The following is a 14,492-nucleotide window of genomic DNA, read 5'->3' on the forward strand; positions in this document are numbered from 1 at the left end:
TGGATCAGGTAGGCGGAAACTGAAAGAAGCCTGTCGTATGTACATGTGTATGAGTAACTGTGTGAGTGTATGTTTGTGTCTCCTTGTTTTGACATCTTATGATAGTTGTAAATAAGTGTCACTGTCATACAAGCAGTGTCATTCAATTCCAACATTCTGTGAAAACATGTCTAGCCATGGGGAAATATTACCTTGCTTGGAATTGTGTGAGAGTTGGTGACAGGGAGGGTGGTTGGACGTAGAAAATCTGCCTTAATTAAGGCCATCTGACGCAAGCAAGCAGGGAAAATCAGGCGGTGAAACAGTGCTGCTGATGATATATCCATAGGTGCAGCATTAAGTCTGCACCGACACAACAGTGTGAAGCTAGGTCTGTTGCACTAACACTTGCAAAAAGTGGTTTCACAACTGAATGCTTTGCCTGTGAGACTTTACTGGTCACAGACAGATGCCTAGAGAGCACTGAATTTCATTTGGGTGTACAACAAAATGGCATAAGAAAGATTTGAAACATGTCTAGTAGAGCATAACTGCGAGTTGAATAGGATTTAGATCTTTATATAAATATTTTCTGAATGCATTATTGTAAATATTTACATGTTAAAATCACTACCTTGTTACCTTTTTCTCTTTCTTTTTATTTCTTAGTCACTGGACTGCAGCCATGCTGGAGCACTGGCTTAAAGGGTTTGCTTGAATAAACACTCCCAAATACATATTTAAAAAGAAAGTTTTTTTTTTTTTAATAAGCCTGGTCTTTTTCCAAACTGCCAAGTTACAGGGGTGTAAATAAACCAACACTTGTTGCCAAGTGATGATGAAGCTATAAACACACACACACACACACACTGACAGGCTTCCTCACAGTTTACATGTAGCAAATTCACTCACAAGGTATTGGCCAGCCAGAGGCTATAGTAAAAGACATTTTGCAGTGGGACTGAATCGAAAAACCACAAAGTTGCAAAGCAAGTTTCTTCACAACCCAGCCGTACCTGCACCTACCGAAGGACGGAAACATCAAGGAATGAGAAAATACTCCCAATCAGAAGTTAGAGACAAAGAATAATTTGGGCCCAGATCAAATGTGACGTAATGAATGTAAATAGGGACCTACCTCTTTTTCAAGTAAAGAGTCAATGTGAGTTGAGGCAAGATTGAACTTCCAAAACATGTCTCACGTATCTGAAAACATCAAACAGAAAATAAGTGGGTGGTGTTAAGTGAGCTTAACAATACTATTTTACATGGGTCATGATACACAATTAAATATAAGATATATATTGGTTGTCTCTTGGTTTACACAGGACTCGATTTGCATAGTTTCATTTTAACAGTGTTTACAATTTGGTTGATTTTTTTCTAATAACTCAATGCATATAATTTAGAAATACAAATCTGTTTATTTGTCATTTCGGTCAGGTCACACTTGAGCGCAACTGGTAACATGTAACCCAGTACAACCTGTCATATGGTCGGTTCGTCGGCGACGAAACTGGCAACCCCCATCAAGCTTGCTTGGTGAGGAGAATGATTGTTGGACATCCTGTGGGATGAAAAATATGACCCGTTAAAGGGCAGAAGAACTACTGTGTAGTCAACAGCCAATTCAACAAGTACCTTGCCACGGTGAAGTGCCTGTGTGCTTCATTGACCCGGAGAGCTATGCTGGAGGGAGAGAAATCTTTAGGCAGGTCTTACCAAGCCAGACAGGTCGAAGGGTAGGAGACAGACAAAACCTCAACAATAATAAGTGTCAGCAGTAGGATGTGGATTTAGTTATCGGCAGGACCTAACCGATCAGATTCCTGGCTTTGAACCAGAAGGATGTCATGCAGAGGATCTTGAATACAAGACAATGGATGAGATTTTCTCTCTAAGGTGGAGACTCACGTAAGGTCCATTTTTGGAAACAGTAACAATCAGCTATACATGAAAGCCTCCTTTCCTCTCCCTATGATAGGACAGGAACAAGTGTCTTGCTGAAGAACACAGAGAGAGAGAGAGAGAGAGACAGAGAGACAGAGAGAGAGAGAGAGAGAGAGAGAGAGAGAGAGAGAGAGAGAGAGAGAGAGAGCAGTTTGAAAGAAACTACCTCATCTGTGAGTCAGACCAGACAATGAACTGGTGAACCATTCTACACCAGGAGAAAACCAGAATTTATCATACTGCTGCTGACACTGAAAGTTGATCTAAATCCTAATTTCTATCAATAACCTCAATCTGTTATCTGGTTCATTATCAAGAAAAAGAAAAAAAAAATCTTCAGCATAACAAAACAATGTTTGAGAAATGCAATTTCTTTATCAGTTCAGAATTGCCTATATATGGTATCTGGCACTGATGAGAAGCTAACTACTTTGAAATACATGTAGCCACCAGCCTGACAGGTGGGCAGGAAAAGCTCTGAACTGACCATGAATTTTTTTTTTTTTGCCTCCAGTAAGAATATTTCTTCATAAACAAACTCTATTGATAAAACTTTTTATGGGTTCCAATAGCTCTCAGACATTAGAACTGGTTTCAAGTTTATTTTCTTCTCGGTCACTGCTTAGCACATCTACTCGGCAGGAGTTTATTAAGGTTTATAAATTTATATAATAAAATAAGAGAAAATTTATAAAACATACAATTTCCAAGGATCTCACGTTCATCTTGTTTACCTCAAATTTACCAAACTAACACAAATGTAATAGGAAGAAATTGTCAAGGCTGAATTTAATTATAACAGAACACAAATATCAAAGGACAGAAATAATCAGCGAGATTTGATAATCTTGTTTGCTTTACTTTATGACTCAAAGAGTACAGAAACTATTGACCTTTTTTATCTTACGTTTCACTCATTAGGAAATAGGATTATCTCCTTTTATTCATCATTAGCTATGAACAAAAAAAAAAAAGTAGGCATGGCTGTGTGGTTATGAAGTTTTGGTTTGCAATCATGTGATTCCAGGTTCACTTCTACTACATGGCACTTTCGGGAAGTGTCTCATACAACAGCCTGAGTAGACCAATGTCTTGTGAGTGAAGTTGGTAGAAGGAAACTGTGTGGAAGCCTATCATATCGTGTGTGCGTGCATGTGTGTGTTTCTGTCTGTTTGTCCCCCATATCTCACTTGACAACTGGTGTTGGTTTGTTTATAGCCCCATAACTGAGCAGCTTGGCAACAGAGACCAATAGGCTAAGTACCAGACTTTGAAAGAAAATAAATAAGTACTGGGGGGTTGATTTATTTGACTAAACTCTTCAAGGTGACACTTCAGCACGGCTGCAGTCCAATGACTGCAGCAAGTAAAAGATAAAAAGATAAATATGGCTAACAAAATAATAACAAAAAAAACAAAAACAACAACTCTAAAACCAAAATAATATAAGATATTATGAACACCAATTTTGAGAGACAAAAGAGCAATTGGCACAACGAATGGAATCCAGACACACATATATAATAACTACTGCCTGCTAGTTGACATTACACCAAACAGAGTGTCTGTGATTCCCTCCTCCCAAATTACGCACTATACAAATGCTTTTCTTGGCTCATTTGCGGTTGCCGAATTTTCCTGTGGAGATAAAATATCAAAGAAAAAAGAAGAAAAAAAAAGGAAAGGAAAAGAAACATAACGAGAACACTAACCAATTCGAGAAGACGAGTGGCAGGCATAATAGAGGCGAATCAAATTATGAGGAAGCGCAAATTAGTATGTCATCAGGAAAGGAGATCTGTTGGTAAAAATTAAGCCTCTAACTTCTTTAACCCTCTATCTTTTATCTCTTCTGTTTGCTTTAGTCATTGGATGGCAGCCTTGATGGGGTGCTGCCTTGAAAGCTTCTAGTTGAACAGATCAACCCCCAGTGTATACTTTTCTATTAGTCTCCTTTCTCAAACCCACACTGGTTTGTCAAGTGGTGGTGGTGGTGGGACAAGCAATGGCCACCACATTCATAGCCTCTCCAATTATCTTAATTCCCATCCCATCTGACATTACATTCTCGTAACACATTTCTTTCATAATCCTTTCTCAACCTCACCCTAAATTTCAGATCTCCCTCTCTCACAAATCAATCACAGCTAACGCCATTCATAGATAGACTCCACAACACACTCAAATAATCTATGCTTGGCATACATTCACGCTACATGCTGTACGTTAAATTTTCCAATTGCAAGCAGATTATTACCACCACCACCACCATCCCCATCACCACACATCACTTTACTTCTGAAACTGTTCTCAATCAAATTCAAAAGCTGGGCTAAAAATCAGTTTATTTGTTAAGATTACTTGATGTATGCTTGTACATATTAAAATGAACTCAGATAAGCATGTAAGCATGATATAAAAATGAAAAAAAAAAAAAAAAGGATTGATGTGAAATTACAAACCATCACTTATCTCAAAAGAAAAAAAACAAACATACAAAAGAACTAGAACTAAAACAAGATAAGAGTTCAATGCCTAAACAATGACATCTATAGAGTAGACTCAGCCATATATCAGAGAGGTCAACTGCCAAGACTTCTCTACCCCCACCCTGTTCCCTTTGTGTTGCTGCATGCAGACAATCAGCCAGGCTCTGCTTTTTGACGTTTGTCAGTTCACATACATCTTGCTTTCTTTACCTCTACAATTCCTGTCAGGATGGTCTTGGGCAGTGGCTCGAGGTGCAATGTGTGTCCAAAATAGGAGAGCTTTGTAGACTTAATTCTCAACAAAAGGTGTCCTTGGACTTTTTGCTTTTCTAACACTTCAGTATTTGCTACCCTGTCTTCCCAGCTTCTTCTGTCCAATCTACAAAAGATCCACACCTCAAAGGCCTTCCATCTTCTCCACTGCCGTGTGCATAGTCCAAGCTTAAAATAATAAAATCCTCAATTTGATAAACAGGACAGAAATAAGGGGAGGAAAATCCAGATGTAAAACAATGTTTTATCATCGTCGTCGTCGTCATTGCTTTAACATTCCCTTATCCAGGTTTGCATGGGTTAGGGGGGAATTTGTTGAGGCAGGTTTTCTACAGCTGGAGGCTCATCCTGTTGCTAAACTTCATCTGTTTCTAAGCAAAGTAATATTTCCCCACAGCCAGACATATTTTTCACAGGAAGACTGGAAATGAACAAAACTGCTTGTCTGATTGTGATGCTCATTTACAACAATCATATGATGTCAAGACCAGAGGACACAGACACGGACATGGATGGACAGGGACACACACACACAAACAAGCTTCTTCCCCTTTTCATCTACCAAATCTACTCACAAGGCTTTAGTCATCCCAGGGATATAGCAGAAGACATTTGCCCAAGGTGCCACACAGTTGGGGCACCACCTTGAAGGACTTTAGTTGACCAAGTCAACCCTAGTACTTATCCTATTGGTCTCATACCAAACTGCTAAGTTATAGGATGTATACAAACCAACACTGGTTAAAGAATGTTGGAGGACAAACACACACACACACACAAAATGGGGTTTTTTTTTCACTTTCCAACAACCAAATCCATTCACAAGTGGTGGTTGTGGTTGTGGTGGCTATAAGAGAAGACATTGTCCAAGGTACCACAAAGTGGGACTGAAAACCTGAAACCATGTGGCTGGGAAGTAGTCTTCTTACCACAAGGTCACGCCTGTAACTATTCTCTATAAATAGAGAATGAAAAGAAAGACCCGACAAAAGCTTCATAATTTAACCTGTAAGACTGTGTGGTCAGTATCTAATAGTTTTTTTTGTGACTAAAATAGTTCAGATGGCCTTATTTTCCGTTTGAAGCTATTTTAAAAATAAACTTTCCCAAAATAGAAAATTAGGTGAAGAATAGTTCTCAAAACAACTTGCAGATCACAATTGTAAAAGAAAGCAGGTTTCTTTTTTTTTTTTTTTTTCTTTCCAAGAAATAACACACTGATACATGAACACAAATCAGTATGATTATTATTATTATTATTATTAAACCTCAACACCTTATGTCTGTCTTTGTGTTGTCCCCCTCATCCTTCACCCCAATGGCAAATAAAAGAAATCATCATCATCATCATCAGTAGTAGTGGTTGTAGCCAAACACTTGTTTAGGTTTATTTCTCTTTCCCCCCAAATCGAAGAGGTATAGGGGTAGAGATATATGAAGCTACTACTACTACTACTACTACTACCAATCACAGAATCAGATATTTGTGTTATTATTAAGAGGCATTATTAATCCACTTGTTTTAATCTGTCTAGCTGGAAAAACACACAAAGCTGATATTTTATCAATTGCTGGAGCTAACAGCAATTCATACCAAATAAGTACATTATCCAATAAAATATCTTTCCCTTAGCCAAAGGGGGCTGATAGAGGCTCCACTCACTCAAGTACACATTTATGCCTAACTCCACCCCATCCCACCCCTTTTTTTTTTAATAGAAAGCCGGTTGCTTCAAGAGAAGTTCTAACTCAAAACATTTAAGTACCATTTCATAGAAAACAACACAGCATATACTAAAAAGAAAACGAATATAATGGTCTCAAGTTCATATTTCATGGCATATTTGAGCAGTAATCCATGCAATTTATTCACATCATGTTGTTGTTGGTTATCTAAGTCTAACATAATGAAACTGGAACTGATTATGAATCGTTTACAGACCATCTCGTTTAGGTGCAGACGTGCTATCTGATAAGAACATACCAAACAAGAGTGAGTGTATTAGTTACACTACAACCATGTTCTATTATTCTGTTAGTTGTCTTAGCTGTTTGGTCTGAGGTCATAAGGGACACCACCCTGAAAGGCTTACTCCAGGGGTCTCCAAAGTGGTTGATATCAACCCCCTGGGACTATTCAAGGGGTCAATAAATGGGTTGAGTATTCCATGAATGGGTCGATGGTCTAAAAAGTTTGGGGACCCCTGGTTTACTCAGTCATTTTCAAGACACAGGAATGGCTGTGTGGTTTCAGAAGCTAGCTTCCCAACCATGTTGTCTCGGCCCTACTGTGCAGCACCTGTGTTATAACAGAAGCGTCTTCTATTATAGCACCAGGTCGACCAATGCCTTGCGAGTCGGAGTTGGTAAATGAAAACCGAAAGAAGCCTGTTGCACATGTGCATGTGCATGTGCAGGCATGGCTGCTATCATAAAAAAGTTTACTTCCCAACTGGTACTTATTTTGTCGCTTTTGCTGAACTGCTAAGTTACAGGGACATAACCAAACCAATACTGATCGTCAAGTGGCGGTGGGGGACATACATATATACCTGATACACACATATACGATGAGCTTATATGCAGTTTCTGTCCACAGGGCATTGGTCAACCTGGACCTATAATAGAAGACAATTACCCAAGGTGCCATGCAATCGAATTGAACCCGAAACCATGCAGTTGCAAAAAGGCTTCTTAACTGCCCAGTCATAAAGAGAATAAAAATATTATTTACTAATTAAACTTTGTTTTTTAAATCAGACCTGATTCTTGAGACTATGGAACTATCAAATTTTTAAATACGTCAACACTTTATGGTCAACTGAAACCTTTATTACTTTAGCTCTTGGTCTTCATGTTGAGTATTCTCCTTAAGCATGTGAAGTGGCAACTGTCCATTGTGTTTTCTTCCATTTTTGTCACTTCCTAGTTTTTACATCCGTAGAGTAATACTGGTTGGACCAATGTCTTGAACAGCTTCGGTTTTGTGTTTTGTGGCCCATAAACTTTGCTTCTTCATACCTTTGTCTGATTGTAGAATGCTTAAGGAGAATACTCGACATCAAGTGGCTGCAAAGAATCTGAAATGACACAACCGAGATGACAACAAGCATCAACAGGATCAGTGACAAAGATTCAGATGCTGGAAATGGATCAGAAACGTCCTCAGGCAAGATCAAGAAAGCGATTCTATGGTGGCACTAAAGTGGCAGCCTGAGGGGAAAAGAGCATCGAGGCACCGTAAAACCACACGGTGAAGGATCATTGACAAGGAAAGGAGATGAGAAGAGTGAAGGAATTGGAATGAGACCAAATGAATAGCGGAAAACAGAGCTGGTTGGAAAGATTATGTTGCAGCGTTATGTGCCTCATGGCATGGAGAGAACCAACTCACTTAGCTCATAACAGTATCAAGTTGTAGTTTCTGTAATGCTAGCTTACAATCTAACAGTCATTTTCTCAAGAGTAGATTTTCCATTGCACCAAATAATGTACCCTCCTGAAGCTTCTGCCAACTTTTTATTAGTTATCCTGAAACGTGTACATCCTTGTCTCTGATGGGGGGGTTGGGTTCCAAAAATACATCATAAGAAATGAATCATCTCCACATATTTAGTAAATGGAATGAATGGTAGATTCATTCGACACCAAACTTGCCACCCATAGCAGCAAAACTTCTATCACATATTTTTCTTGATCATCTCAACATTTTCTTGTGAAGAATTCACTCATCTGCATCATTTTTGATGATCAGGAGCCTTAGAATTTTCCTGTTCCCTGATCCCAATGTTGATGGGTACAAGAAGATAAACCTGTATAAAAAGAAATACACGGCTTCACAGCACAGTAAACACAAGAGATATAATCAATGCGTTCTGGTTAACCAAGCACTATGGGTGCTCAGTGAGGCACATTTCTGCAGAATAAGCAGAATCTTTGACCGATCATTGACCCATGTTACCACAGACCAATCTGTGATCAGGGTAACATGGATCACAACTGAGTATTCCATGTTATCCCAATTCAGAGATGAATGAATCAGTAATAAACTAGGCTACATGTAGTAGTAATTGTTGTTAAGACACGTCTACCTTGATCAAAGAAATTACAATCCTGTCTACATTATCCAATGTACCTTTCCATCCCTATTTGAAGGGTCATAGGTGCAGGCACAGCCTTTAGGCACTGACGCAGCTGTGTGGTTAAGAAGCTTGCTTCCCAACCATAGAGTTTTAGGTTCAGTTCCACTGAGCAGCACTTTTGGAAAATATCTTCTACTATAACCTTGGGCCAACTAAAGCCTTGTTAGTGAATTTGAGTACAATTTTATTTTATTTTTAATTAAAATAAAAGATAAGCACCACAACTCTTAGACATGATATAACAGGAATTAAAGAGTTGAAACAAGTGTGAATCCATTTTGGCTGAGTCTGACCATGTGACAAGAGTGATGGGATAATTTTAATCCACTGACAGATAACCACTATGGATGTCCTTGTAGGGCACATGATCTTCACGAGAAAACATCTTCACCAGGCTTTGTCTCTCGAAAACAGCTCAGCAGCAGCAGTCGGTTGACACAAATAAATAAATTAACAAATATCCCACCTGTAGTTCAAATTCATTTCTTCTCTGCCCCCCTTGTTATCAGTAACCAGTGAAATCCAGTTGCTTTCTCTTCATCCTGGCAAGATATGATTGCTTTGAGATTTTTTTTTTTTTTCACAGAAAATGTATTTTTTGAAATTTATGTAAAATTTATGTGAAATCCATAGCATGAAATTTATTATTTTAAAATAAATGACATGAATGCCAATGTAGAACAAAACAAATTATATAACACCAAGTTCTAGTGTCAACTTTCATCAAAACCTAGAATGTATAAATCCTATTTGTATGCCATGTTCCATACTAAAATAGTTCCCTCATCTGCACACATCATCCAATCTCTTTCATATCAACCATTTTCTCATTATTGTGTAAATTTGAAATGATTATCAAACTAGATCATACCCTGTGCTTTCCTAATCTATAGCTACAGACTGTCTGCAATTTCATTATATATATAAATATATATATAGTAAAGCTTATTTGCCAACAGAATGTGGTGGTCCTATAAAGGACGATGTTACTGTTGTTTAAGCCCCAGGAAAACATCTTTTCCAGCTTCCTGTCAACACAGTCTGTGTCCGTATAGCTTGCGAGGGAGGTCATCACTCCCATCTCCAGCCTTACGTGATACTCACAGACCATGGTTTTTGGGTGGTTACCCGTCCTCCGTGTGAGATAATCATATATATATAGAGAGAGATAGCGATAGAGAGAGCAAAATCATTATTACTTTAACAGCCTATATTTCAAATATTGAACTTGTATTTTATATCTATCTTGATTAGGCAGTAATCTCATCGTTGGTTATTAGTAAACAATAAATAGCTCAGATCCTATCCCCGTATCAACATATTGTTAGTTATCTGAGCAGCACTTGCCTTGGTGTACCTAGGTGTTGAGAATAAACACAATAGTATCTAAGATAGACTGTTGTCCAATCAAAACAGAGATTTTTTTTTTCCTATCATTTAACACCACAAACCAGTTAGTCACCAACTTTGTGAATGCATTTTAAAACATTTAATCACTAAAAATACAAAATAAAAGGTTGGTAAACCGAAAGGTTATAAATCTCAGAACTTACTCCGGGATAGACAAACAATCGTCTTTGGACCCTATTGTCAATGAAACTTGCGGAGTAACTTGTCACAATAATAATAATAATAATAATAATAATAATACATGCTTCATCAGATCTACTTAATTGCTTAACAGCACAATGAGCTACTACTGCTGCTCTCATTAACAAGTTTATCAACACTGACTGCAAGCATTATGCTGGCTTGCCACCGAACAACCACTCCTCAGAATAACATTTCTCATTACAACATTCAGCTTAACAATTTATTAGTGTTTATGCTATAATAAATTTGCGTAACTAGTTCTCACTTGTGTTAATTGCTACAATGGCAAGAGAGCCCGGACCTAATACGGATTCAATTTGGAGATACAAATGTCCCCAAACCATATTAAGATTTAAATTAGGCAACCACTCATGGCCCCGCCTAAAATCATAGGGGTTTTTCTCCACCCCACCACACCCCTCTAAATCTTCGTGGATCAAGTTGCATGCTGTGGTGACTAGGGTGACCTATTTACAACACAAAGAATATTATTAGGGGAATGTTGCTAGAGTAATATATACCTCCCTTTACTCACAGGTAAAAAGAAGCTTCTATTGCATAAATTGACAGATTGCAAAACCAATACCCCCCACCTTTACTAGGTTACAACAGTTTAGTGAATATACACACGATGTACATACGCAGATACTGTAACAGATAGTGAGAGCTGCATAAATGGACGGCAATTTCTATAGACATACCTAATTGTCATGGAAACTAATGTAACAAACCCTAAACACTCCCCATTTACAAATACAGACAGAAACTTGTCTACACATTCCATAACAGACAAGAGACTTGTCTATACAGCACATAACAGGTTTGAGACCTGTATACACACCCCACAGCAGAGAAAACCCTGCAGTGTTTTTAGTAAAGATCCTTTTGTTGCAAGTATTCTGACTAGGCGTCTACTTTGGTGATGACTGTCAATGCACTGCTTCCAACTGAAGGTTGCCTGGTGAAATGCTACTGTTTACCAGAGGGTACAGGAAGAAAATGTTTTCCAGCAGAAACTTGCTGCCAGGTGGAGTAAACACCGATACCTGTAGCTGATTCTTTGGGAACCTGCCCTATTAACTGGCACAGAATTCTATATCCATGACTGCCTCAGCAATAACTGGTTTTGAGAAACCCACTTACAACCACTGATTTAAAATTGGATTACTTAAAAGGGATCAAAATAATGGTGACAGCTTTCCTCTTTTTCTGAAGCAATTCAAAACAATGAAGTCAAATTGTCAACATCATTTTAACATCCACTATCCAAGCTTGCATGGGTGGGACAGAATGTCGAGGAGGATTTTCTATGGCTGGACGCCCTTCCTGTTGCTCATCCTCATCTGTTTGCAACTAAGGTAAATATTTCTCCCATGACCTGATATGTTTTCACAGAAGATTGGAAACAAAAGGCACCTAATGCAGATATTGTCATCAGAATGCAAGTAACTGAAACAAACAGTGCCGGACATTGATCTAATGCTCTTATAGTTCTGCCAATCCAACCACTATAATTTCATACATTTTAATCACCTCCAGAAGGATGATAGGCAAAGATAAACAGAGCAGGATTTGAACTCAGATTACAGAGTACAAACAAATATCACAAGACATTCTATCTGACACTAACAAATCTCATACCTTCTGGTATCCAACAATTACAAACAGCACAAACATTTGTAGGATCTCGTTACAATAACTATTTAGCCACACCTTTTTAATTTTACCTGCACATGGAGCTACATAAGAAAGCTGAGACACTGTGAAAGAACAAGTCATATAGCTGGAAATGACGTGAAAACTTGAAGCATGAAAATATTGGAACCATTCCAGCAATATCCTGTATCACACTATCATCATTGTTTTTTATGTCCATTTTCCCAAGCTGGCATGGGTTAGACCCGTTCCAACAACTTGTAACTGGCAGGACTTCCTGAATGACAAGCCTAATGAAAAATTATCATGAACTGTTTTAGTGTTTTAATAACACACCTTGTCTGATGATGAGCCATATCTCATGTGGCCCACTTCTCAAAAAAAGTTGCTTGTGTTTAGGCTAGACAAAACTTATGAAGATAGATCTACAACTAGATGTGCTTTTTATCATAAACCTCCATTTGTTTTACAAGTCAGGCATTTTCAATCAACTACTCCTTACACATTCACTTAAGTATAAGACATTTATTTATTTACTATAGAATTTAAACATCACTTTCCAACCTGTACCCCAACCCTTATTTTTTTTTTGCATAAGCAGTGTAATACATGAAAACCTGTTAAATCGACATTCTTTGGTCCAGGGAACAAAACTACAATCTTACAATCATGAGTCCAGTACTCTAACCACTAAGCCATGTGCCTCCACTAATTAACATTTATAAATTACTTTTATAATTATTAAGGAGACAAGCTGGAAGAACTGAGCTTTAGTAGAAAATGCTTGCCCAAAGTGCCATACAACAGGGCTGAACCTGAAACCATGTGGTTGCAAAAGAAAGCTTCTTAACCACACGGCCACTGATGACAGAAACAAAAAGAAAAAAAAGTTCTAAGTTTCCTATAAATAAATGGAAACTAGTTTTGTAACACAAAAGAAATCAGGTACCACTAATTGAAATGAAACCATAGTCTCTTCTTTTGAACTATTAACGATGGCAACAATATGACCAACAACAACAACAGTATGTTAATCAGGTGCTAATTTGAAAGCTTATCTTGACAAGCTATTCTGGTTTCTTTACACATCAAGTAAGGCAAAGAAAACACACCGAGAAACCAGATTGAAAAGGTCAACGTAGAAATAACAGTGGTCTACTTCTGAAAAGAAGGGGAGGAAGGGGAGATGTCTCTCTGAACATTCCGGATATTATAAAACTGAATGTCATTGTTGTGAATCATTGAACAAAAGTCGATTTAACAGTCCAATGAGCAACACAGGAATTAATAGAACAACACTATCATACTTAGAAAAAACTTGATACTTGAAAGCGACATAGCTTCAGTCGAATTTTGTTTAGCTGAAGACGAGAAAATGTATCTTCCAAGAAAGTCATTTGTTTCACTATGAAATGACCAAGACCTCTATAAGGAATCTGTCTGCTGCAGAAAATGGTTCTGCATTTTTTTAAGACAAAGAAATGGCATTAATGGAAAAGATTAATCTGCCATATCATTGTTGTTGTTTAACTTTTTTATCTTTTATGTGTTCCAGTCATTAGACTGCGGCCATGCTGGAGCACTGCCTCAACCTTTTAGATGAACAAATGAATCAACCTTAGTACTTCTTTATTAAACCTGATACTTATTCTGTTGGTCTTTTTGCTGAACCAACCACACCCAGTCCAAATATTCTATTTATTTTATGTTCAAACTAGCTGAGTCTGGCTTCTCATACCTGCTCTACAATGTCATTCCATAAATAAATTAATCCCATCATCGAAATCTTGAAGCTACAAAATAATGTATGATTTATTTAAAACAATATGAATACATAAACATTACATTCAACAGAGTAAGCTGAATGCTAAAGGGTCGGCACATTTTGGCTGAGTATCCTACAGACACATGTACCTTTAATGTATTTCTCAGACCAAATCAGCAAGACATCAATATTACAAGGCCAGGGCTTTATCTAACTCTTTGGCATTCAAATTACTCTGTCAAACGCAATACTTATTTATTCACATCGCTTTGAATTAATCATGCATTATCTCGTAGCTTTGAGAGTTTGATGATGTGAATTGTTTATTTTTAGAATGACATTGTGGCTGTGAAGGGTTAGATCGTGACAGTTTGAACAATAAAACAAGTAGAATATTTGGGCTGGGTATGTCCAGTGTAAATGCTAAAAGGTTAATTTACAGGTAAAATCCAAAGAAAAAGGTAAGAGATAGAAGAATCAATCCTATTACTGGACCAATATTCTATTTTTCAAGACAAAGATGACCTTGGCAAGATCAGAACTCTTTGTACTTTGTGTTAAAATTCTGGAGGCAATTCTTTCACTCCTTCTTCTACAATATCTCAGCCCAGTTTCACCAATGTTATACTAACCCATTTCTATTCA

General features: G+C 37.7%; 1 protein-coding gene across 5 annotated transcripts in view; it reads right to left on the reverse strand.

The window, feature by feature from the left end:
• LOC106883394 (serine/threonine-protein phosphatase 6 regulatory subunit 3) overlaps positions 1 to 14,492 on the reverse strand; it is a 55,783-nt gene that overhangs the window by 29,017 nt on the left and 12,274 nt on the right. For all 5 annotated transcript variants that reach the window (XM_089341816.1, XM_014934387.3, XM_014934388.3 and 2 more), the window contains exon 3: positions 1,118 to 1,185. In XM_089341816.1, coding sequence (XP_089197942.1) covers positions 1,118 to 1,174 — 57 coding nt within the window. In that variant the 5' untranslated portion in view covers positions 1,175 to 1,185. The remainder of the gene's footprint in view (positions 1 to 1,117; positions 1,186 to 14,492) is intronic.

Source organism: Octopus bimaculoides, chromosome 25, assembly GCF_046866305.1.
Source record: "Octopus bimaculoides isolate indiv1 chromosome 25, ASM4686630v1, whole genome shotgun sequence".
NCBI classification, from domain to species: Eukaryota; Metazoa; Mollusca; class Cephalopoda; order Octopoda; family Octopodidae; genus Octopus; species Octopus bimaculoides.